The sequence below is a fragment of the Manis javanica genome, chromosome 1 (genome assembly GCF_040802235.1).
Source record: "Manis javanica isolate MJ-LG chromosome 1, MJ_LKY, whole genome shotgun sequence".
NCBI classification, from domain to species: Eukaryota; Metazoa; Chordata; class Mammalia; order Pholidota; family Manidae; genus Manis; species Manis javanica.
Window position 1 is genome coordinate 218,138,712 of NC_133156.1, and position 26,531 is coordinate 218,165,242.

Consider the following 26,531-nt stretch of genomic DNA (forward strand, 5'->3'; position numbering starts at 1 on the left):
TCCAGGAAGGCCCCTGGGGCCCGTGTCCACACCTTGCCATGTCTCTGTGGCCATCTTTCCGAGGCAGATGGAAGCTGGGGTGGAAGGACTCAATGTGAGGTCTGTGGCTCCCCAGACAGGACAAGGAGACCCTGTGGGAAAGGTGAGTAAGGGATGGCTGCCTCTTTGGAGACAAGAGTTTCCAGGCCACCCTGCAGCTCCGCTGGCGGTGGGCCCCTGCTGCGGAAGCTGCCGCCTGGCCTGCAGTGAGGAGGCCTCCATTCAGGGCCCAGGGAGGAGACCTCCCAACACCACACATGCAGTGTGCCAACCCAGGCCTGCCTTCCAATGGCTCCGCCTCTCAGATACCAGGTCTTACTCACTGCCATCGGACCCTGTGTGAAGGGACCTGGGTGAGTCTCCACATTCTCGATTTTCATTTGGAGAAAACGAGGGCTGATCCTCAGAGGGGTCTAAGATGCAGCTCATCCTCAGGCCCTGCCTGGAAACACACAGAGCAGCTGCAGCCAAAAATATATCAAGGGGCTGCCTAGCTTCATCTGCAATGTCAAGGCAACTGGAGTCATGGCCAATTCCATCTGCCAGAGAGGCAAATTTTAATGTGTCTTTACCACCCGACCCCCAAATCAGTCTCATGAAACATGTAAATTAAGAAGCTATTAATCACTTTATAAAAGTATTCTTTGCTTCACAAAACACACCCACAATTCTTCTAAAAGGCAACTTAATATGTCCTAATGCAATCCAGCTCCCCCAGAGTGCCAGAGTGGGCCCACACGTTAGATTCCTGGAACACAGCAAGTAAACAAAGTGGCATCTGACCCGGGCCATAAATCCTCTGCCTTCCTATCCCCTATGCAGCCATCACTATCGAAGCCTGCAGCCTCAGACTTGTGTCCCTACTGTGTGTAAAACTCCCAAGGGGGCCTCCGAAGGTAGATGGCAGCCAAGGTTCTACTTCTCACAGAAACACTTGGGAGCTGCTGACACAGAGTCTGTCGCACACCCAGCCTTGGGGGAACTGTGCCCGTGCAAAAGCAAGGGGGTTTAGTGCTTGCCGTGGAGCAGAGACCACCTGGCTTACTACTTCCACCCCAGCGCACATCTCAGCAGGAAAGCCCGAGAGTCCATCGCATTGGGAGATGGAGCTGGGGCAAGGAAGGAAGAGCAGGGAAAGAATAAGGACAGTGGAAGGGGGTCGAGGAGAAATGAGAAAACCCTCTAAAAGAGGTGCTTCTATTTTTACCAGAAACTCCAAGAAAAGCAATTATGGTACAAGTGCTGTTTCTCAATATCTTCGCAGAGCTCTCCAGGCCTCTGACGTACATGGGCTACAAGAAGGAATGAGAAAAACTACAGACAGAATCTGTATGCCAGATTTTCTGGGATAGCCTTGATTTCACATATATTCTGTATCTATGTCCCCTTAAGTCCAGTTTTGGGGTGGGTATGAGGAACTGTGTTCACTGTAGCTCCGGGAGCTTCTCGGTCAGGACAGTTTGGTCCCTGCAGGAGCTGCACAGCAATCCGCAGTTCTATTCTGGCAAGGCCAAAAGGCTGGGTCTGTGCCTGAGAGTGGTAGGTAAGCCTGCACATCCCCTGGGGATACACACCCGGCACCTATGAGCCTGGCCCAGCAAAGGCAGAGTGGGGTGGGAAGGGGAATCGAGAAAGCCCAACAGGCGATTGGCTCCCCTGAACACCTTGACGTGCTGTTTCCTTTTCTGGGAAAATGGTAACAACTGGTCTTCTGAGGATGTGTGGGGCCACCAACCCTAGCCTGATGATAATCCTTTTACCAGTTCACAGGTCTGTGTTTCATCTTGGGAAAACATGCTCATCTACTTTACTAGTGTAATGAGTCCTTTCTGGCACGCCAATCACTAAATGCCTCAGGGCAGAGTCCAAGCAGGCCTATCCTCGACTCAGCTTTCTCTTTGGGGAAAACCCTTGGCCACACAGGAGGCACAAGTGTCATCATGCTCGTTGCACAGACAGGGCAATGGAGTCTAGGAGGGCTGAGGTCTTCCCAGAAGAACCTGTATCAGTACAGAGGCAGGACTCTGACAAGCTTGGATGTGTTTGGGTCCAAGTTCCTGAGGAAGGGGCACTTGGGAGCTAAAAGCTAGCCTAGGAATAGGGCTCAGTTCTCGTTGTTAAGTTTGAAAACCAGTCAATGTTCCCCATCACCACTCCCGTCACTCTGCTCACTCACAATCTTTCTCCCCAGTATGTAATTCCCTTCTCCTTTCCTAGCTACCAGCTGGAGAGGGTAGCAACTGGTGCCAGGCGTTTCTTGCATGCAGTAAGTCCTCAGTGAGTTCACGCAGATGTTTGTTGACTGTGCACGCATGTGCAGTACATCCATGCAGAAACTGTGTGCTCTCTGGCTCAGGTGGCTGCTGGTTTTTGGTTGCTTTGCAAGCTTTGACTTTGCACCAGGTCATCCTGAGCTGAATGGTGCCCCTTACTCAGAGTTTCACTGAGAAATCTGCTGGCATTTTCTGGTTCTGTGCGGGTATCCTCCTGTTGCCCCAGCCTGGAGGAGGCCCTGGGAAAGAAAGTTCTTGGAAGATTCGTTCTTTGCCTGCAGGGCTGAGCATCTTCGTGGCAGCCTTCACTCACCAGTGAGCACCCTCTCCTTCCAGTTCTTCCATTTGGAAAGTGGGTTCCCATGGTGATAGATGACCGATTGCCTGTCAGTCAGGCTGGCCAGCTGGTCTTTGTCTCCTCCACCTACAAGAACGTACTCTGGGGAGCTCTTCTGGAAAAGGCCTATGCTAAGTAAGATAAACACTCAAAATCTTTCCCTTCCCATCCCCACTCTGTCTCTCTGTCTCATCAGTGTTAAGGGAGGGCATGAGGAGGCAGGCATATTTTATGAAGTGAGACACTGAAGCATGACCCAGTGAATGAAGAAGTGACATATCCACAGACTCTTACGTAGAGGTCCCCCCATCTGAACAAGCATTGCCTCCCCCAATGGATGGAGTCATTTAATGGGGATAGAAACTCTGCATATATATTTTCTCCTTTGTCCCTGGGATGAGAGAAAGGAGCAGCAGACACATGTCAGAGAGTAACCAAGTAGGAGGTTCTCTAGACTCACGGGACCTGCCCAGGCTGCAGAATAAATGTCCCCTCCCCGGCCCTCCCATGTTTGCTCCTTCCTTGGGTGGGCTTGGACACAGAGGAATACAGATGGTGTACAGAGAGGGCGCTAACAGCGATTTGGGGTCCACCACATGCAGGGCACTCTATCAGCACAGCTGGTCTTCACTGTCTAATTTATCAACAACCAACAACACAGAACTAGAGTAGGAAGCCCTGGTTTCAGCCCTGCCTCCACTAACGACCACCGTGTCACCTCACACGATGAATTAGCAGCTCTGAGTCTGAGTCTGTCTTCTGTAAAGTGAGGGGATGTGGGGGCAATTACTGCAGAATGGCACCCTGACTCAAAGCCTTGAATGAGACTGTGGGTGCTGAAAATTTCTGACAATTGTAGGGAAATGGTGAGGGTCTCTCCTACCCATCCCCCATAAACCTTGCTCCAGCCAAACAGGTCCCCACGACTCCTGAATAGGCCATACATGCAGAGGACTGGCAGGAACTCTCTTGTCTCTGCAGAAGGAGAAGGTGCTGGAGAATGGGCTGGTAAACAGCCATACCTACATGCTCACAGGAATCAGGAAGGTGGGTGGAATTGGCCCCTCTGTTTGCTTTCAGCCTCTTCTCTCTCTACCAGGGTTTCTCACCAGGCCTTGCTCATCTTGGTGAATGTTATTATCTGTGTCTGGTTGAGGAGGTAAATTCTCTGGTGGGTCTTCCAGAGCCTGCCAAAGAAGGTGGTGGCTCCCTTTACCTCTGTATCTGTTTTCTGGGGTGAAGTGGTGGGTCCAATCTCTGCCACCTCTAGTGCACCATTCCCAGCTCACCTGTGCAGCCTCAGCCAGTAGGCCATCTAGCCCAGCTATGTCTCACGACCCTTTCTGGAGCCCCACGTCACCCTGAGCTGTTGCTGATGTCCTTTATGTCTGCGTCTTCCCTCCCAGATGTGTTTCATTCTCACATGCTCCTATTCAACAACCTCCCAGTTTCCTTCCATTGCTATACATCTTCTGAGCTCTAATAGGCATTAAGAGAAACTAAATCAGACAGGGACCTTGCCTACAATGCGCTTATAGTCAAATGTGGAGACAAACATATTTAAAGCAATAAGGAAGCAAAGTAGAAACTGAGAGAAGAAAGCATAGGTGAAAGGCTTCGAGTTCAGAGGTAAGAGAGAAGACATTCCTCTGCTTGGATTGGAGGGAAGTCAGAAAAGGCTTTATGGAGGAGGTAACATTGAGTTGGCCCTGAAAGAAGGATAGGTTTGGGTGAGGGCAGAAGGACATTACTGGTGGAGGGAACAGCATGTGAAAAGCATGGGGATAAGAAATCGGCAGGGTCAATCTTAAAGAACTTCTGATATTCTCTAGAGAGGCTGACTTCTCCAAAGTCTTCCAATTCCCTTTAACTCTGTTTCAAATGTCTTGAGTTCAACTCACCCTTGACTTCTTCCTCCTAGAGCTCCATCAATCATGCTTGTGTGTGTGCCAAGAACTTTTAATTTAACAAATTTATATTTTGTTAATATTTATATGTCTCTATTTATATTTTCAGTATTTATTTAACAAAATTTAGTGCTTAGTGCTGTGTACTGTCCTAACTGCTGTACAAATGTTAACTCAATCTTCATAACAATCGTGTGAGCAGGTGTATGTGCCTTTGGGCTGCCATAACAAAACACAACAGCAGACATTTATTCTTTCACAGTTCTGAAGGACAGAAGTCTGAAATCAAGGCGTCATGAGGGCCTCTGCACACTTGCCGCATGGACACATGTCTGAGGCTCTAGGGGAGAATCCTCCCTTGTGTCTTCCAGCTGTGGTGGTCCCAGCATCCTTCAGGTACAGAGCTCCAGTCTTTGTCTCCAACTTTACATGGCCTTCTTCTCTGTCTTTTCCCTTTCTTTTCTCTTCTCTTCTCATTGGATTTAGGATCCATCCTAATCCAGGGTGATTTCATATCTAGATCCTTAACTTAATTACATCTGCAAAGACCCTTTTTTACAAATAGGATCACATTGACAGGTTCTGCATTGACGTTGTATTTGCAGGGGGAGGGGGAGGGACACCATTCAACCCTTTACAGTACTGTGACTATCAGTTTTATTTTACAGATGAAGAAACAGATACAGAGAGGTTAAGTAACTTTCCCTAGGTCTCACAACTAGTAAATAGCAGAGCCATTTTCTCCTCTACTAGTTCTCAGGACCTTTACTCTTCCATTTCAAGGTCTCCTCTGCAGGCATGAATCTCACTCAGATATCTGCAACATTTGCACTTGACACTCAGCCCAGCCACCTAAACTGCTTCTCATTCTGTGCAGGTGACCTGCAACCATGGACTTGAATATCTAGTCAAGCTGCAGAATCCCTGGGGCAAAGCAGAATAGAAAGGAGACTGGAGTGACAGGTACTTCTGAGACAGGCTGGCAGGATGAGGAAGTGGGGTGGGTGAGGCCTGCAGAGAAGGTGGCCATCTGCACATAAATTCAAAGATTTTCTTTCTTTGGCTCTCGGATGGACCAGGAAAGCTTTCAGATTGTGAAGGTGAATCTGTCACATTTATGAGGTGTTTAATGATATATACATTGTTTTCTCATTCATTGTAATAATTAAAGCCCATGTTTATTAAGAACTTGCCAGCGATGTGCTAAACCCTTTGAATTTTTATCATCTCATTTGAACATGTTATTATAAGGTAGGTAGTTTCATCCCCATTTTAATGATGAAGAAACTGATGCTTAAGTGAATTCCTTGAGGTCGCACAGCATGACTCAACCAAGGTCTTTGAGGTCCAGTCCAGTGTTTTTCCCCAGCTCTGTGTATTCTTGGGCTTGTTGAGTCAAAAGTAGACAGATCCTAACTGGCTCCTATGTTCTGGTTTACATTTAGTGACCCCTGGATACTTGGTCCTGGAGATGATCAGGGGGTAAGCCTAGCCTAGCCTAGCCTTAGCCTGAATTTGAGAACTAAATGCATGGACTAGGCCTAATCTAGCTTAGCCTAGCCTAGCCTTAGCCTGAACTTGAGAACTAAATGCATGGACTAGGCCTAGCCTAGCCTAGCACCTAAAGGCAACCATAGAAGGATGCAGGCTTTACAGGCTACAGCCTGGCTAAAGGGCAGGGGTGGAACGGGAGACCAAGTGTTAAAGTCCTTTTTCCTCTTGCTGTGGAGATCTATAATGTTTAAGCCTGTATAATACTTCAGAGTACACAGATGTATCCACATATACATCATCACTTCATCACTTTTATAGATAAAAAAATGAAGGCTCTGAAAAATAAGTTGAATTTTACTCCTGATACAATGTGCTGCACTTTATTTATTATACATTAATAAAGAGAACTGTCTTTATTAATTCTGGAATTAATAGAAATCCAAAATAAGGGGCTTGGAACATAATTAATGGGAACAGAGTCTATGTGGTAAAATGGCATCCAAATATACATATATATATATAAAATATATATAAATTTTAAAGTGTTATAAAAATATAGCATCATAATGGTGGTAGTGGTGGTTTCATAGAAGAACAAGTACTTGCATCAGAGATAGGTGATGGGTTAAATTCGTTTTGTTACCTGTGTGATCTTAGGCAAGTCTTCTTGACGTCTCTGAGCCAGAGGTGTGATGAGGATTAAATAAAATGATGGACTTTTATTTCACAGTGTCTAATCTGCTGTTAATCCCATCTGGCATCTTTTTCATTTGAGATATCTTATTTCCTAACTAGAGATTCCATTTAAGCATATCTTCCACTTCTCCCTCATTGTGTCCATAGTTCCCTTTACATGCTTGAGGATATGGAGTATATTTATAGTAGCCTTTTAAATGCCATTATCTGCTAGTTCCATCATCTCTTTAATTTCAAAGTCTGTTTCTACTGACTGTTTTTATTCCTGGTCATGAATCATACTTTCTGCTTCTTATGTCTAGTAGTTTCTTACTGGGTGGTGGACATTGTCAATTTAAGTTAATGACTGCTGAATTTCACTGTATTCCTTTAAAGAACATTGTTTTGTTTTGTTTTGTATTTTTTCTGGCAGGCGTTTAAGTTAGGGATTATTTTTGTACTTTGAAGTTTTGTTTTAAAGCATTTTTAGGACAGAACTAGAGACACCTTTATTTTAGGGATAATTTGGCCCCATTATTAAGGTATAGATCCTGTGGAATCCCCATGTATTCCGTAAGGTCTTTTAACTCTGGCTAGTGGGAATTAAAATAATTCCCAGTCCTCTGTCAGCTCTGGAATTGTTCTGGGTATAGTCTAATCTTGTGGGGTTTCACTTTATATATGCACAGATCTGGTTTTGGCCAAAGATGCAAGGGAACCCCTATGAAGTTCTCTGAATCTCCTTCTTATGTATCTCCCTCCTTCCAGGCACTCTCCCCAGAAAATTCTAGCTGTTTTGGCCTCTTGAACTCTGGACTCTGTCTCCTCCACCCAGAAAGATGGCCAGGTTTTTGTTGGGTTCCACTTCCCTGTGTCACTGTCCAGGGAATTAGTTTTAGATAGTAGTGTGGGCAATGTTAGGATGCACTTCATTTATTTCCTTTCTCTTGGGACCATTCCTGTGCTGCCTGCTGTCTAATATCTGAAAACTGTTGTTTCTTATATTTTGACACATTTTGAGTTGTTTATGGTAGGGAAGTGATACAGGAAAACCTTGTTCCCTAACTGCCAAAAATTAAAGTCCAAATTCTGGGGCTTGGAACATAAGCAATACCAATGTAGGTTCAAATGCTAGTTCTGATGTTGAATGGCTTTGTGAGGTCAGGGAAGTGACTTCATCTCTTTTTTTTAATATTATTAAAGTACCATTGATACACAATCTTATGATGGTTTCACATGCACAACATAGTGGTTCAACATTCACCCATATCATCAAGTCTTCACCCCTTCCATTATGGTCAACTTAATCTCTTTTACCTCAGTTTCCTAATCTCTAAAATATCAATAAAAACCCCCACCTTGCAAAGTTGTTGTTAGCCTTTTATGAGGTAGTATATGTACATCAAGAGCCTAGTCCAAAGCTTGGTTCATAGTGAGTAATGAATTCATGTTACAAGTTGCTTTTATAATACAGGATGTGAGATATCTTGTCTGAAAAGCAGCATAAAAATAAGAATAAATAATGACACTATAGACCATTTACTAAAAAAAATTCTCTCATGTCCTCTATTATCCTCCTTATTCCTCCTGAAAACATCTCTTTTCTGTTTCAGCTCAAGTGCCTGGAAGCTACTGAGCCTCAATGAGAAGATAATGCTGCTGAGAAAAAATAATGTTGGAAAGTTCTAGTATTTGATTCAGGGACTTGGGACAAATGACCTGGCTTACATCTAGACATCCACCCACCAACTGTTTATTGGTTACCTCGTGTATGTTAGGCACCACTTATCCAGAGATCAAGAGGATCTCTTTAGGGGCTCCCAATCTGTCAGGGCACAGGCCCTGCAAACACACAGCCACGGTTTCTGAGGTGAAAAGTGACCTCTGGCAGGAAGCTCAGTAGACGCTCAAGCAGAGTGTAGGGGTAGCTGCCGCTCCTCTCTGACTTCCACTTCGTCTCTGTGTCACTCAGTACACTCAGTTCCAAGGCCTTCCTGTGCCCTCCAGAGAAAAATAGCACTATTCCCACCCACCCCAAAGCCACTCACCTTTTTTTATGAAAGGCCCCCAAGGTGCCCTAAGCTGGTGCTCATTCTAGGTGTCTAACACGAGCCCCATCTGTTCCCCTTTCCTTTTGCTGTTCACCCTATTAACTTCCACCCCTTTCCCATGGGCTGCTGTTCTCCCATTACTCATCCTTTCCAGACTGACACCACCTTCTGTCTTTTGATGTGGTCTCTGAATTCAAGAATGCTGCAGATACTATTATTTCCACTTTACAGTTAAGTAAACTGAGCATCAGGCCATTCAGTTAGCATGCCTTGGTTCACAAAGTTAGTACAGGTAAAGGGTTTTTATCAATTAATGATTGAGAACTGACTTAATGTAATTTTTATTGAACATTTATATACAATTGACTAGTTGTGAAGGCCTCCATTCAGCTTTATCACCGCAATCAGCAAAGCAGGAGCATTTCCCTTAGGCAGCTGCGGGAGGATGCTTTGAGCCACAGGCAGGGTTTCTCTGCAGCTTCTCCTCCCCAAGAGGAAATCCCACACTGACGTAACCAGCCTCCCTCCCGTGGTGCAAGGCCAGCTGAGCCCTGCACTAGGGCATGAAGGCCGGGCCCTGCCCTGGCAGGATGCTTCATCCTGGTCTCCCCTTTGGTCCTGGTGCCTAAATGGCGTGCTGTTCCCTCTTCTCCACAGGATGACATTGCAGGACTTCAAAGCACATTTCATGCCTCTGGTCATCTGTAAACTGCTCCCAGGCTTGCTGAGTCAGGAGATGGGCCAGAAATGGGCTACACCATGGAGGCGGGGAGGGGGCAGAGGGACAGTGCCCCTGGTAGCTGGATGAAGGTGCCCGAAGTGAGCACCCGTGCAGCAGCTGGGGCTCTTGGGTCGAAATGGCCGCCTTTCTGGGAAGGGTGGGCATGTAGATGGTTGTGCAGCTCGCACCCAGCACGGGGGTGCAAAGGGTGGGGGTGAGGGTGCCTTGCAACTGAGCTGGGGGCTCTGGCCCTGGGCTGCATCTGAATCAGCACCAGAAGGTCACAGGCACTCATGCATGGACAAAGGACAGGTTAAGACTTTCCTTGGTTTTAGAATGAGGCCATTTATATGCTGAGGTGACCACCCCTAAAGGCAGGATTGAAATAATAATTTTATTGTATGTGTCAGGCCCTCCTTCCCTAGAGCAGGTCATCAGTTACAGGAGACAAACATGTCTAAATTCTCAAAATGGAGAGGTTTGGTGACTGTCCCTTTCTCCGCGATGGAAGGAAAGACCTGTGGGGCATGACCTCAGTGGGCCAGGGCACCCTTAGCTCCAGCTTCCCCTCCTCCCACGGTATCCCCCCACCCCCCACTAAGCTGCTCTTAAGCTAAGGCTTGGTCACATTAAAGTCCAAATCCCCATTATGGACACATTCTTCTCATTTAGTTAATATAGTCACAGTAAACATTTATGGGGCACAAAGCCTGCGCTGGGTAGAGGGGCTATGGCAGTGAAAATAACTCTCAGTCCGTGTGGCCCTAGAAGAATCTGGGAAGGAGGAATGGGGTGGGAGGGGGAATAGAGTTGAGGCTGAGACCCCCAAGTCTGTCCATATGGAAGTCCAGGTGGGAATCCTGGGACAGGTGCCCTGGGTCTGTGCTGTTCTCAGTGGTTTGGGGAGTGAGATGCTAGGGGAGCTGGGCACCCATCTTACTTGCTGCGTTCTGCTCCAGACACATTTTTGGGAGAACCTGCAGTTCTTGCTACCCATTTGGAGGCCCCAAGAAGGCAGGAGGTCCCTGGTGCCCTGCAGTGTGCTGGTGTCCCTGCTCCAGAAGCCCAGGCACAGGCCCTGCAACCAGAAGCCTCCCTTGCCATTGGCTTCTACCTTCTTGGGGTAGGTGGGCCTCACCCGGGGTCTCCAACTGCTAGTTATCCTTTCTTTCTGTTTCCTGTCCTCTGCACCTTCCATCTCTACCCAAAGACCTAGGTGCAAATCTAGGCTCTGTCCCTTAGATCAAACCACTTCTTTGCACCTGGGCATCAGTTCTTTATCTGGGTAATGAAGACAATGGTATTTATGCAAAAGGTGGAATAACAGAAGATCGTGTGGAGGGTGTTTGTCATTGTGCCTGTCACATACAATCAGTGTTGGTTTCCTTTTCCTTTCCCCAAACACCAAGGCAGCTGTCCTGTACCTTCTCCAGAGTTCCCAGTGGTGGATTAAAATGTCACTGACCAGGATAGCAAGTCTCAGGGGAGGGGAGGGCTCCCTGGGGAAGAGTCTTCTCCTCTGTGAGCCTCCATTAGCATTTGTGCTTCTCATAGAACTGGATTCACTGCCTAATGCAGTTTCTCTCTCTCTCTTTTTTTTTTTTTTCAGATGAGCAAGGTGAGTCCGCACTTGACCAGCTGGCCTTCATTTGGAGTGATGTCATATGTGGCCAAGCCACCGTGAGATTCAGTTGGCCTGTAGCAACCGTATGCCAGCTGCCCACATGTGTGGCAGGAAAGGGCACTTGCTATTCTTTTTATCCAGAGACCTCAGGAAATCCTGCTGCTGCGTCTGAGGAAGGTCTCTGAGTCTGGTGGAAAACCAATGAAGTTCAGAATTTATTAAATCCCTACATAAGTACTTAGGGCTAACATTGAAGACTGTCCCAGCATAGGAAGGATGATAAATCACAACCTTGCCTGACTTATGAAGCCCATAATAACATAGATCATAGCATATGGGGCATCAGGAGGCCATGTAGCCGACCTCTTTGGGGACAAGGGACAAAGCCTTGGGAAAAGGGACAGAAATACAGGTACTCTGTATGTCAACTATAGTGGCAATCTAGTGGGGTAAATCAAGAAGGTCTGAGGTAGCCCAGTCTCTGAAAGGTGGCAGCTATTATTTTATTACTCAAAAAAAAGTGGAGTGAAAAAGTTTTCCTCAGACTGGACTGAATCAAATCAAGTAAAAGGGTTTTTATAAAGGAACCACTTGGCTTTGGGTGTCTTGGATCAGTTTTGTTTTTTTCTCTCATGTGGGGACACTGAGTACTCCCAAAGTTACCTGTTAATCTAAAAATAAAAATGTATTCATATTGTGCCTATTTCTAAATAGAATTTGAGTCAGCCTACAATAAAATTGTAAACAGAACAAAATTATAAGCCATTAAAAAATTTTTTTTAGGTAATAGGTAACTTCTAAGGCATATGGGTTGTTCAGATGAAGGGGGGCTATTATCAACTAGCAGGCTCAGGCACCCCTACTGTGGGCAGGTGAGTCAATATACACACACCCCAGTCAAACTTATTATTTTGCTTTTGATTGTTTTGACATGGCAGCCCTTCAATGCTTAGAATCCATTTCTCATTTTTTTTCCATCATGTTTTGGCCATAGGTGGTTTGACTTGATTTCAGACCACACGGTCATGTCAGACTCTTGAGTCTTAACATATTTAAGTAAGAGTAGAGATGGGCAGGGGGAAGAGGGGCATGCAGGGCACAGGGCTTGGCATGAGCAAAGACATGGAGATGAGAAACCATTACAGGCAGTGTGCTGTGCCACACAGCCAGACCCGAGGGAGGAAGGGGGTGAGGCATGAGAGCTGGGCAGGTCCACGTGGCACAGCAGCTAAGGAACTTGGAGGGTAAGTTCCCAGGGGAGGGAGAATATGGGCTTAACTTTCCCAAGATGATTTCCAAGAAGCAAGTCTGTCTCTTGTTTTCTCTGAGTGAAACTGACACAGTCCAGTGTTGTCTTCTCTAAGGTAAGTGTCAGGTGGGATGCTGCATGTCTGGGACTGTTTACAAAGCCAGGGGGGTGGATCTCACCCCTCACGTTCAGGGCTCAGTGGGGAGGTCTGCAGAGCTGTGGGCTTGACTCTATGACATGCATGTTACATTATCTATTGTGCCCTAAGAGGCCCCAGGTGCTGCTATTTTTACAGTGATAAAACTGCCCTCTGGTCACATCCTTGTCATTGAGGGCCCAAAACACCAGGTGTATGAGTTACACCCTTTCTTTTTCTGCTCCTTTCTGCCTTGTGTTCAAGCAAACTCATGGATGTTAGTGGCCTGGGAGCCCCAAGACATTAGTGTGCATGAGCATCCATTTCTCCAGGTGAACAACTGAGTCTATGCCTGTTTCTCTAGGAAACAGACCAAAATGAAGGGTAGGATGAATTCTTCACCCAACTCTTGGAAAAGGCAAATGGACCAGGTGTGGTAGTGTGAGCAGTGGGCAGAAGGTCTGAGGTAGCAGAAGGTCTGAGGGGCCGAAGTGAGGCATCTCCTTCTGCGAAGGTGTGTTTGCATCTGCCTGACCCTGTGTGTAAACTGTGATTTAAGGCTGCCTATTCCCAAAATTGCCACTTTCTTTTCAAGTCCTCAAGCTTTTAGATGAATGAGTGGAGCTGTGATCCCAAGAGGATTCCTGTAAGATGTGTATCTGTTCTTGGAGGCTACACTGATTAGTCATAGGAGAAACAACTTTAATCTTTAATCCCCAAGAAAATGGGATATAGCAGAGCCGAGAATCAGTGCAGGGAGTATGGCAATGGGAAGCCCTGCAGGCCTGGGGACAGGCCATCTGAGAGAAGGCCAGGAAGAAAGACCCCTTGGGTGGTCATCTGGGGAGGGGAGGCAACTGGTGGAGGGCACTGCTGAGGAGGAGGGCCCGGGGCTACACACCTGTCCCCTTGAGCTCTTTCCTTGGGCTGACCTGGATCAGGAGGCCAGCAGTGTGAGTGCAGGGGCTGGGGGCCACTTTGTCCCTAAACTGCAATGAAATACATTCAGGAATAGGACAAGAAAGACACTGGAAATCTGGAGTTTGGCATCTGAGTGATCCTTAAAACTGTAAGAGCATGAGCTCCTTGTGTTAGTAACCCTTGGATTTAATTCACAAGTTGCCTACCCTGCTGCCTTCTTTCATATTCGCCCCCTAGTATTTCACTCAGTGTAGCTAGAGAGTACGTCAGAATCTTACATGTATTGTTTGTAAAATGTTTCCTCCACAGTAGGGCTTTCAAACATTTTCTACTGCAGTTATTTTATCAAATGAAATCGCATAGAGAAACCCAATATACATAAAATAGATAAAACTTGTACATTATGCATATGTATCTTTCATAAGTTCTAATTTATGATACTTGCATTTCATTAATATATTCTTACAGTTAAATGTTTATGTAAAGAGTTGCTTCTGATGAACTCTAAAATTGAAATCTGGAGTCTTGTCTGAGGATGTCTCATTAAGATGAAACCAAATTGTTTGCTGAACTTCTGAAGCATTGTTATAGAACCCAGTTTGAGAATCGGTTAGACTCTCTGCTCTTTCATCTACTTTTAATTAAAATTTTTTGTTATTGAAGTATACTTAGTATAGAGTATTATTTTAGTGTCAGGTGTACAACATAACGATTCAAGACTATATATATACATAATGAAACTCTGACCACATTAAGTGTAGTCACCATATGTCACCACATAGAACTATTGCAATATTATTGACTATTTTCCCTATGGTGTACTTTCCATTCCTGTGACTTATTTATTTTATAATTGAAAGTTTATACCTATTTATCCCTTTCATCTATTTCATCTATCTCCTACCCTCTTCTCCTATGATCAGTTTGTTCTCTGTATCTATGAGTCTACTTCTGTTTGTTTATTTTTTAGATTGCACGTATAAGTGAAATCATATGGTATTTGTGTTTCTCTGTCTGACTAATTTCACTTAGTGTAATACCTTGTAGGTACATCCATGTTGTTGCAAATGGCAAGATTTCTTTCTTTTTTATGGCTGAGTAATATTCCATTGTATATATGTACCACATCTTCTTCATAAATTCATCTATGGACACAGGTTGCTTCCATACCTTGGCTATTATAAATAATACTGCAATAAAATAGGGATGCATATCTTTCTGAATTAATGTTTTTGTTTTCTTTGGGTAAATATACAGAAGTAGAATTACAGATCATATGGTATTTCTATTTTTGAACTTTTTGAGGAACTTCCATGCTGCTTTCTACAGTGTCTGCACCAGTTTACATTCCCACCAACAGTACATGAGTGTTCCACATCCTCAACAACTCCTGTTATTTCTTGTTTTTTTTTTGATACTTGCCATTCTGACTGGTGTGAGATAATATCTCATGCTGGTTTTGATTTGCATTTCCCTGATGATTGGTGATGTTGAGCATCTTTTCGTTTGTCTGTTGGCCATCCCTATGTCTTCTTTGGGAAAATGTCCATCCAGGTCCTCTGCCCATTTTTTTATTGGGCTATTTGTGGGTTTTTTTGGTGTTGAGTTGTATGAGTTCTTTATATATTTTGGGTACTAGCCCATTATTGGCTATCTCATTTGCATATATACTCTCATTTATTAGTATAGTTTATAAGTTCCCTGCCCTGCAAAGGTGCTCTGAAGTTGGCACCCAGTTATAAGCCACTGTAAAAGTTCTTGTGAAATCCCAGATTTAATTACATGTTTAGTCACATTCCTGTGTGCAACATAACAGTGTCACTTCTTCTGCTCAGAAATGGCATAGTGCCATGCCTAGCAGATGCTGGAGAGGATGTTCCCAGCCTGCTGTAGCCGTGGCCCTTCTTCCTCAAATGGGTTCTTCGGTAATGATGATTTTCTCCTTCCACTCTGCTCTGCTTCAGTATCCAGAAATAAATGCAGTCCAACTGCAGAAGTTCCTGAACCACATGACCTGGCCAAGTGAGTATTTTCGTCATCCTGTCGGGCTCAAGGGACTCAGCTTTTCTAAATTTGGGTCTGTTCTCTTTCTCCTGGTGAGATGTGTGAGTTACTGGGGCTGTTCCCCCAAGAATCTGTGTCCTGCACCAGGGTGGGCCATGTGGTCTGACAAAGCAGTTGAGGAATTTACACAGGTTAGAAAATAGCTCTTTTTTTTGCTTAATTTGGGTATGTAGAGATATATGTTAATGGAAATGAAGATTTCTGCTATTTTACTAGTGTAAGAAGAACAGGTGAGCACTTCTTCCTTGGCATATAAATTCCATGTGGAAGAACTGCATCCATTTCCTCAACCTGGCAAGTAAATATTAAGGAATGACTATCCTATGGGGGAGCTTTCTGATGATTTCATATTAAACTGATCAGCCTATAAAAATCTGGAAGGAGGGAGCACATCACCCAGGGAGACTGCAAATGAGTAGCATGGATGCCTTCATAGGAAGCATGGGGTAAATTATTAGGAAAACTTTAAGTCCAAAAAAATTTATATGTATATTTCAAGTGAGAAGAATATTTCTCCAGAGAGGAGAACAAACTTCAAAATGAAAAAATTAAACCAAACAATTAAAGGGTATTTGCTGCCTAAAATATGTGATTAATTCTCCTTTATATGAAGCCAAGACTTCAAATCCAAATAAATTACAGTCCAGTGTATTGTATAACTCGGGGCTTGAAGTAATTTTTGGATGGTTTCTTGAAGCCACATTTGGGTATCATATACAATCCAGAAGGAGAGACTTTAGACTAATTATAGAATGTAAGAAAACCCCTACCACCTGAAAAAAACTCTAGGGAAACTATCTAGAAGAGATGGCTTACGCACATTTGGAATGTTCTAAATGCCTTGATCATGAGTATGCAAAAGAATGTATGGCTAGATTGTTTTCACTGGGTCCTGTGAGGGAGTTTCTGGATTGATAGAACTACTATTGATTTTAGCCAAGCATTTGGGAAAGTATCCCATGAAAAATGGTGATATGTGCACTGAAAAGTAGCAATATGAGATGTATTTGTAAGTCTTACCACCATTCCCTAGTCATATAAATATAAAGCCAGAAGGATAATTCTGTTACAGATGAGAGTCTTTTGGTCCCCTTCACTTCCTTGGCTTTTATCAATGATTAAGAAGAACACATGGAATGTAAGCTTATCAGACCTGCAGATGGCACAAAGCTGGGAGGAATCATTAATATAATTGACAGCAGAATTGAAATTCAGAATGTTCACAGCAAGCTATGCCCAGACCAAAAAGATGAAACAGGTCAGATAAGCTGCCTTTTCATTATTTAAAAAAAAATTGGTTACACAAGTTCCCAAAAGAAGAGACCCGTTTTTGTGGCAGTTTATGTGAAAGATATCTGTTTAATTTAGTTGACGTAGAGCTTAACATGAGCTCACAGTTTCAAGTTGCTGCTCAATAAACTAATCCAAGTCCAGTCTGTGTTTAATAGAAACATTTAGTTTTGTGTTTTTGAAATTGTATTCCAAGCAACAGTAGAGACTAAGAGGTTTTAGTAAGTGTTCCATGAAATAAAAAGGTCACATTCTATGGTCAATTGTGCTTGGGAAACTCGGTGTTAAGAAAAATTCTACTCCTTAGTATCTGTCCTATGCTAAAATGCATGGAGAATGGAGAAAAGGGACTCAAGATACAAAGCATTTCAAATTTATTTGAACTCAAAACCCATTTGCTGCAGAAAATCTCCCTTGGAACATAATTTGGGAAATGCAGCCTGAAATTTTTGGAAGTGATTGACCCATTGTACTCTGCTTAATCAAATTGTATCTGACGGAGTGCATTCCAGTCTCAGTTTCCACATTTTAGAGGGATGCTGGACAAGAATAGGTCGAGAAGGAGGTGCTGAGGGTTTAGAAATTGTGTTTGGGATTGGGGGAGGTGTCACAATGGAGACATATGCCTCTTTGTGCTTCCCTGGAGGCAGAACTTGGACTAGTGACTGAACTTTACAGGAGGCTCCTTGGGAGTTAACGTAGGTTTCTGCTGACCAAAACTATCCACCCGTGTGAAAACGTGAGCACCCATTATGCAAGACCGTCTGTCAAATATCTGCCAATTTGGGCAGAGCTTGAACGAGCTGATCTCAGATCTCCATTCAGGTTTGATGGTCTGGTACTCTGAGAGATGCCTGTGTCCTAGGCACCCAGCCATGTTCATCTGATCCTTTGTATAAGCAAAGCCAGGCTGTAATCAGGTATTCTCTACAGGCTTTACTGTGCTCCTTGGGTGTAGGAATCGTGACCAAGACTTCTCTCTCTCTACCGTCCTGCGTTCTCATTCTCCCCCAACCACACACACACACACACACACACACACACACTTTTCTGTTTCACTGCAGTTCCGGGGGGTGCACAGCCTCTCTTCAGCCTGGATACCTGCGGGAGGATCCAGGCCCGGCTGGATGTATCTTTTCAGGTCTGCGGGAGGATGCCGGCTGCCGGAGGAGATCTTGGCTCTGAGCCAGGCTGCGTGGGTTTTGGTCCCAGCCCCAGCACGCACTGGGTGTGTGGCCCCAGACAAGCCACTCAGCCGCCTTGTGCCTCCAAGGCTCATGGGCAGCACGGAGACAGTATCAAACCTGCTCTGTAGGGTGGGTGTAAGAACACAAATGGGAGAACCCAGCTAAAGAGATTAGGACAAAAACTGCCATCAGTGATCGGTATTAGATATTAATAACAATAATCCTACTTCCTGATGGTGGGGATAGGCAGCTGCCGGGCAGTGATTAGTAACAATTCTCCAGGGTACAAGAAGCTTTTACAAGGGTCTCAGGGTCCTCAGCTTTACATTCAGTGATGGGGCATTGGTGGCCCAAGTGTACGGATCAGGAAAGTAGACCTCAGAAAGTTAGTTAATGACATGCCACAACTCACCTTGCCTGGTTCTTGACCCTGCAATTTTTCTAGCAAAACCTCTGCCTTTCTAAGTGAACCATTTAATCAAAGTTTGATTATCCATACAACAGGGGGCACATAGAATGAATAGTGTGAGGGGCCTGCAAATACAAAAATGGTCTTTGCAGAAACTTTGCAGAGGGTCTGGGTGGCCTGGGATGGTGGTCAGGTGTACAGGCATTGAAGAAGTCCCAGCCTTGTCACCAGTTGTATGAGCTTGCGCACGATCATACTCTTTGAGCCCTTGTTTCACCATCCATAAGAGATAGGGTAACACCTACCTGACCTACAAGGTGAGAATGGAGTACCATAGGTCAAGTGTGTAACTCAGTGCTAGACTGACTGTAAGGGCTCAAGTAGAACATGGTGAGTGCTGGCATTTTGACCCAGTCTCTCTGATACAGTGGTGTTTGGACATGAGCTACAAGGCCAACCATTAAGCTTTTAACTTCTCATGAAATGACTAAATATAAGAGGCATCCTTAGCCACCCTGTGTCTGACTCCCTCCAGAAACTTGTCTTTACAATAATGAAAAAAAAAAAGGGTTGCTGCTTTTGATTTAAGTCACCTGAAATTGGCCATGTCAGAGTATCCTGCTTCACCTGATGGTGGCTGTTGTCATTGCCATCACTGCTGGCAGCACTTGCTCCAGGGCCACTGTGTTCTGGCTCATTCCCCTTTCCTAGCAAGGGCGAGGGAGCCCTGCGCCCGACTGGCCAGCCAGGGGAGGCCACCTAGGGACATCAGACATAGAATAGGGCTGTCCACAAATTGCACACCACCACATGGAGAGCCAGTCACTGCTGTCAGAGGTGTGGATGAAACTTCCATGGTGGCTTTGACCTTAATCCTCCTATCAGCTTCATTCATCACGTACCCTGAGCATCCTGGATTTCAAGGACCCGTAGAGGCAGTTGATGCTCTATCAGGTAAGAACAAGTCTTAGCCACACCTCCTTGCAGGATGGTGCAGAAATGGCCATTCTGCAAAGCTACACAAGCTGCTTCTCTCCCTTTCAGCCCTTTACATCCAGCCATTCACCCCGCCTTCTCCAATCTCCCTTCAGTGAGTCCTCCTGCTCTCTCTCCCAAGCCCAGAGAGCCCGTTGCCACAGCCTCCTGAATTTCTAAAGCACACATCTGCTCACGTCGCTTCCTTACTAAAAGCTTTTTGAGACTCCCCATGGTCTTCAGATAAAGTCCAAACCTCTTAGTGTGGCATTTACAGTTCATATATCGGATCCTTTCTACTCTTCCGATCATTGCTCACAATTCTCCATGTCTCCTGAGTCATAAAGTTGGAAGCCTTTCAAAGTTTGCATCATGTGCTTAAATTAAGCACATTTTCCCATACCCAGACTGTCTAGGCTCCATAACAGAAAGACTGCTCCTTTTCTCAGAAGCCTTAATAAGAAATGGGAGAGGTAGTCAGATCCTGGAGTGGACCATCCGCCGAGTTCCTGTCCTGGCAGCAAACCCTGCTGGTTGGATTCTCACACCTGCCAGCAGCGCTCTGCACGACGGACACAGACACGGAGGGGCTGTCAGGTGGTGCTTGGGAATGCCTGGCTTCCTCAGCCTGTGGTGTGGGTTCTCCACAGGAGGTGTTCCATAAGCAGGACAGTAGCCAGTCAGTATACCTGAACAGGACCCAGCTGTGGGCTGCCGTGGGGGATGCAGGTAAGCTCAGGAGGAGCAGGTGCTGGAGGACCCACACTCACCAGTCAGGGAGGGGAGGGGAGGTGTGAATTCTGAAGTAATTGTAATGTACAAAGTTACTCCCCAAGTTCAGAGGCCCAAAGATGTGGATCTGCAAATAACAGAAACATTTATTGTTATTATGACTATGATTGTAGCTATCATAACCGAGATGGAATACCCAGGTACTTATTTAATCTTCATCAGCACCCTGTTATAATCCACTCTTTACGGAGGAAGAAATAAGAGCTCAGAGAAGTCAGGTGACCTTCCTGGAGTTTAAATCCAGAACTGCTGGGCTGAAAAGCAGATGCTCTGGACCACTAAGCACACTGCCTCCTGCCTGGAAGGCCAGTGACTCACCTGATAAAAGAGTTTTCATGCTGGTTGCCTAAAGAGGCAGGAATGGGGAGTGGAGATAAAATCAGTGGACTAAATGATTAAACAATTCATAATGAACCCATGAAGGAAGAGCCCCATGTCCTGGAAGTGGAGGGACAATATAAGGGGCCCCAGGTGGCAGGGGAGCTGGACATGAGGCCCCAGCCCCTACAGCAGGAACCTGTGTTCCATGCCGGAGTCCTGCTCAGAGATGACACCTGCCAGCTGATGCTTATCTGCTATGGCGGCCCCAACCTCTGGAAGGACTTGGTCAGCTTTGTGCACTAGGTGCTGAGTGTGGAGAGCAGGGAGGGTGAGCTGCTGGGCAGAAGGAAGAGCCAGGGCTCCCTCTGCACTCTTCGTGGACTGCCTGCCTGTCCCCGTTCACAGCGGCCAGAGCAGAAACAGCAGCCCAGGGAGTGATGGGGATGCTGGCTCTGGGCCTATGAGCAGGGCTGCATCTACCCAAACCAGTTTATGTCCTGCCTGTCCCAGATGCAAATGTTTGAGGCAGCTCACTTGTAAGCGTGGCTGCATTTGGCTTCACAGAGGCTGAAATCGGGTTCCTAAGGTCAGGGGATATATGGGGGCAACTAGTTCACAAGGTTTCCAAAACACATCAGCTGTGATCCTTTATGCTGTGTTTCACAGATGTCTTCCAAAATTAACCCAAGATGGCAAAGATATCTACCTCCAGAAGCCAGAGGTAAGCCTTTCCCCATGGGGTTGCCTCACATCATTTTAGGTAGGTATGGCCACTACAGGTCCAGGCCCGTGTGAAGGAGAAAGGCTCTGGGGACCTTTCATTCTACTGAGTTTGGGATGTAGCACTGCATTCATTGCATTCATTCATCAAACATTTACTGAGCACCCACGTATAAAGGGAACGGGAGACTGACTCAGTGTACCTAGTGCCTGTGACTGCAATAATGCCTTGTGACACAACTTCAGTAGTGACAACAGCACCATTTTATTTAGTTCCCCAGCCACATGGCTGGGAGTCAGTGGGTTTGGCTGGCTGGCTTGTGGTCTGTGGGTGAGCTGGATGCTTTGCTGGGGTCCCTTCACTGAGGAATCTCTGGCCAGGTTTGCCCTTCTCAGGAAAATGGCAGAAGCACAGGGGAGGAAGCTTAAACACCCAAGGCCTCCAAGCCTGAGCACACCATGCCTTACAACTCATTCTGTCGTCCAAAGCAAGTCACATGGCCAAACCCATGGGGGAAGAGCCTCCTCCTCTGTCATGAAAGGGACTTCAAAGTCACTTGCAGAGGGCGTGGACACAGAGTGGTGAAGAGCTGGGCCAGCAATGAACTCCAGCACAGAGAGTAATAGGAGAGCTGCTCTAGATAGGGTGCTCCACACAGGCCGTTCTGGAGGAGGTGACTGCAGTTGAAACCTCAAAGAGAAGAAGGAGCCAGGCAGGCAGAGTGGGGTGCAGGGAAGGCTGAGGCTAGGCTAGAGGGAACAATGCATGCAATCCTGGCTAGAGTATAGACAATGATGAAATTTGCTCAAGCTGAGTCTGAAAAGGTCAGGGTCCAATCAGAGGCCAGAAGTAAGCTTCATTTCAAGAGCTGACCTAGCCTTCCCCATATGGGCAGGGATTCTAGCCTTGTCTGTGTGCCCTCTTCCAGAATCTCATACAGCACTTTGCCTGTAGTGGGTGCTTGACAAGTGCATGTTGAGAGAATGAAGTGCTATGCCAAGGAGAAGGCAAATCTGTATCTGATGCTGATTGTCTTCTCTGATCATTCAGACTGCACGGATTTACTGAGTACCTGTTAGGTGCCGGACATGGTGCTAGGTGGTATTCTCTGAAAGACACTGGAGTCTGGAGTGAAATCATCTGCTCTTTCTTTGTAAAACACATCCTCTGTTAGGGCTGCTTAGAACGGGCCTAGCAAAAGCTGGGGTTTCTTCCTTGACCTCAAATGTCTATTACATGGGATATCTTTCTAAGCTATAGGGTCCCTCAGCATGTGTCTCCCCTCAGTCACTCCTGTATTTGAGTGTGAAGGTGGAATTCAGCAGGAGGGGCAATGGTTAGAACCTTCTGAGCCCATCCTCGTCTCAGACCCCCAAACTCCTCTCCTGATCCCAAGAAATCCTTGCATAATGCAGGCTCAGAGGAGAGCAGGGCAGCATGAGTGGGCTGTGAAGCAGGATGGCCCACAGCCTGAGCAGGCTCCCACAATGCAACACACTCTTGTGGGAAGAGAACTGCACTGTGCGACCACAGGCAAATCACATTAAATCTCTGGGCCTCAGCTTCCCTACAGTGAAATGAGTTACCCAGCGCCGACCATCTCCGGTTCCATGAGGAAGAGATCCTCGGGCCCATCCAAAGAGGTCTGCAGGGAGTGTCAGCTAACCTGTTGGAATTTCACTCGGAGGTTTTCTGACTCCATTGGTAGCCTCACCATTATCACCTTCATCATCACCATCATCAGTAGCATCGTTCTGATGGAACTGTCCTGGGGAGTGGTTTCTCCCTGTGTGAGTTAGAGGGACTGTTCATCACGCCCACATAAAGACGCCAGACAAATGGGTTCATAAATGTAAACATGTAGAATGTGCTGTAATGGATTTCTGCTACTCAGTCCGCACACCTGCACACTGCTGCCATGAGCATGCCAGACTGAATTCATGGCAAAAAATTGCCCTGAGAATTGAATACAGAATCAGCCTGTATCTTGGCTATCATCATTCACAGGCACCACGAGAAGTCAAGGTTGATTTATATTTCAGGTAGATTTATACTTAATACCACATGGTGTGGTCCCTCTGGCTAAACCACCCATTAATGTCCTGTCTCCAGGACTCCTCCAGAGTGAGGGGACGAGGCCCTGAGTCCTGTGTCAGGCTCTGGAACTTGGTGACTGGGAAATGAGGCACCCTTAACTGAATGTCACAAGGGGCTTTGAACGGACCATAATCTGCTCCCCATTGTGTTCAGTGGCTGATGATAACTCTGTGCTCCTGGGCCTTGCCTGCTGTCCCTGAGGATGCCTCATGTGGTCCAGAGGTAGCCATTGGTGAGACTCCACCCACGACCTGCTCTTCAGGACTGTGCCTCCTGTCACCACCTCAGCCGGGAAGATCTCTCTTCTGCAGGGCTTCCCTTTGGATGGCCAGCAAGTAAAAAGGGAAGTCAGGTAGCAATGACCACCTTGGGTTTGTAAAGACCAGCTGTCCTTCTTTGTGGCCAGAACCTTGTCACAAGCAGAAATGTTCTCTGATGTGGCCTAAGCAATCTGATTCCAGAGTTGCTATCTTAACCTCTGTACGATACTGCCTGCATGGCTGTCCAGTTTTAATAACCTTAGATGTGCAAAGTTTCACCACATTTGGGGTAAGAGTCTGGGTTGCAAGATATAAAGGGGGAATGATACGTCTTTAAAGGTGTGCCAGCATCTATACACTGTGGGAGGCATAGGCTAAATTTCAAATGTTTGAGGGTGGGGTGGGGAATATGTTGATCTTTCAAGAACACAGAAGGTAAGCAAATTGGCAGAGCCCAGGTGGGGTGGGCTGGCACTGGCATCGAGGTCTCTGAGTGGTCTTCTGCTGACAGTAGCTCCAGATGATTGGATGGGGGAGAGGGACTAATGGATTTAAAACATCTGAGTTCTCAGTCCAGAAGCCCTCTGTGTACCTACTTCAAATAAGAACAACAAATCCATGCTATATTGTGAAGTTAATCAGAGGAAAGTTGGTATTACCTGATTTTTTGAACTACTGTGTTACTTCACTTTTGTGGCATCCCGCCCTGCCACCCCAGAACCCAGGTAGAAAGGCAAAATAAGGCCAGTTCCCAAAGCTCATGCATTTTGCTTATAGGTTAACAATTCAGAACCATTCGTTGAAATTCTGTTTATTCTTAATTTACAAACTGTTTTCCAAATCCATAGAAAACTAAAGGAGGGAGCTGAATGGTGGGATAAAAGGGGTAGAAGTAAAGAAAATTTATAAGGCATGTAGGAGAAGGAGGAGTTGTCTCAAAGCATGGCTTAAGGACATAGAGAAGTATTTTATGTAGAAAAAACTTCTGGCTAATATAAATGAAGTGTATTACAAATAAGATGTAAAATGGTTTGAAACAAAGTTCCAGATACATGTGGTATTACCCATTTATAAATGATGATCATGTATTTATAGTTTTTAAAAAATTTTTGTCTGTTTACTTATTAGTATCTCTGTCTTCAAATTCTGCCATTGTAAATATTTGATTTTATTAAATAGTTATTGCTTTGGTCCATGAAGGCAATTCTGGCGGTATCTCGGGTGGTGGGAATGTGGTACCATTACCCTGTTCATGCTTGTGTGGTGGTTTGGCTTGGTGTACAGGGAATCTAGAGTGAAATTAATTAAGTCAGATAAGGTATCTCCTCTAGCTTCTCGGTACTCTGAACTGCCTCCTGTGTCACTCATGTGTTACCCTCCCTCACCTGAGTCTGTGTATCACCATGGCAACTCAGAGATGCCCTGTACCCTGATGAGACCATCCCACCCAATTCTCTCCCATACCCAAAGCTGAGTACTGGAGATCAAGGCCAGAACTATTTCTCCACTCAAATATCCCCTTCCCACCTTCTGTCACTCCAGGACATGGGAGGCAAGTCAAGATCTGGGACAGGATGTACTGAACAAAGGTCAGGATGAAGTCAAGCTGAAGATCTGAGAGGTGGACAGCGATTCCTGGGAGTTGAAAGCCACAGTTTATCTTGACCAGGGCAAATGGAATGTGGGACTACTGGACATCGAGCAGAGGAGGAGCAAGGAATCAGCCTTCAGGTGCCAAGACAGGGGAGATCAGAGAGCCCAGAAGGTTGGATTGTCCACAAGTCCCACCTAAGGAGGCCAAGCAAACCAGGTGAGCACCTTGCTAAGCTTTCAAAATCTCAGGGGGAAAAAAAGGGACTTTGGTAAAAGAAAAGGACAATACAAGAGGGGACTGAAATATTATCTTTCCTTTATCCCTTTTCTCTTTCCCTTCTCTCATGCTGTGTATAAAAACTCAGTCAACAAATAGAGCCTTCCAGATTCCAGTTGGGGCCTGGGGCGGGGCAGGCAGCAGCAACTGGAAATAGCACACTGATTTAGAGAAATGATTTTAGCCTCCAGGATTTTCAGTCTGATATTTCCCCACTGAAATATATGTATTTATATTTATAATGTAAAAAAAGGATGATATTAGTTTCGTGGGTCATGGGTAGGTAAAAGTGGGCCAGTGGGCCTGACTTTGCGGGGGAGCAAGCTGTGTGTCCAGCTCTCGGGGAGCTCTGGGAAGATGGCCATTGAGGGTTGTGACCCCTGTCCTGAGTTACCATGTCTTTTTTAGCGCTCTGAGGACAGAGGTGGTACAAATCCAACAGGAATGAAAGCGAGGCAAGGTTGGGAAGGAACATTCTAGCTGTGTGACATTGGACCTCAGTTTACTTATTTATAACATGGAGCCCAGAATGTCCACATTACTGGGTCATTATGGATATTAAATAATGCTAGCATGTTACAGGCACCCAATAAATAAAGCTCCTCTTTTATCCTTGAACAGTTTACAACTAGTATTATTTATATACATTTTTGTTTTTAAAGAACACAGTGACTCATAGTGACAGCTCTTCTGAAACACCCAAGGGTTCACACTCCATTTCTCCTTTCCCCCTCTTGCTCCACATCTCTCTGACCAAATCTAGCCATTTCTTTGAAGTGTGGTCTCTGGAGTACTGCTCCAACGTCAGGGACTCAGCTCCGGGACCTCAGAGAAGGTGCCCATTTCATTATTAAAGCCCTGCCCCTTGCTTGCCTCAAACCCTAGAGGCAGAGGAAATTTACTTATCAGAGCCCAAGCTGTCAAATAGGAGTTTTCTGGACCACAGACCAAGCAACTTCTGAAGACTGCATCCTGTCCAGCAGTTGTTCCAGAAACTCTGCTCTGCAACTCAGATGTGACCTGGAGCTGACCTGACACTAACAGTGGGAAGGCATGGGAGTTGCACAGTCTCGAACACATACTCTCTCCATTAGACCTCAGTCCTTGCTGTGGCGCTC

The 26,531-nt window shown here is 45.7% G+C and overlaps 1 protein-coding gene across 1 annotated transcript; it reads left to right on the forward strand.

The window, feature by feature from the left end:
- The first annotated feature begins 38 nt into the window (after positions 1 to 38).
- Positions 39 to 23,370, forward strand: CAPN14 (calpain 14). The gene is given in 23 exon segments (XM_073217726.1): positions 39 to 194; positions 196 to 245; positions 940 to 951; positions 1,432 to 1,435; positions 1,513 to 1,582; positions 2,396 to 2,512; positions 2,649 to 2,784; positions 3,600 to 3,696; positions 5,434 to 5,519; positions 8,339 to 8,413; positions 9,434 to 9,525; positions 9,528 to 9,595; positions 10,457 to 10,589; positions 10,592 to 10,620; positions 11,107 to 11,115; positions 12,871 to 12,924; positions 15,392 to 15,523; positions 19,263 to 19,331; positions 20,003 to 20,081; positions 20,590 to 20,793; positions 21,132 to 21,143; positions 21,146 to 21,186; positions 23,299 to 23,370. Coding segments are annotated over 23 exon segments (1,797 nt in total).
- The last annotated feature ends 3,161 nt before the right edge of the window (positions 23,371 to 26,531 follow it).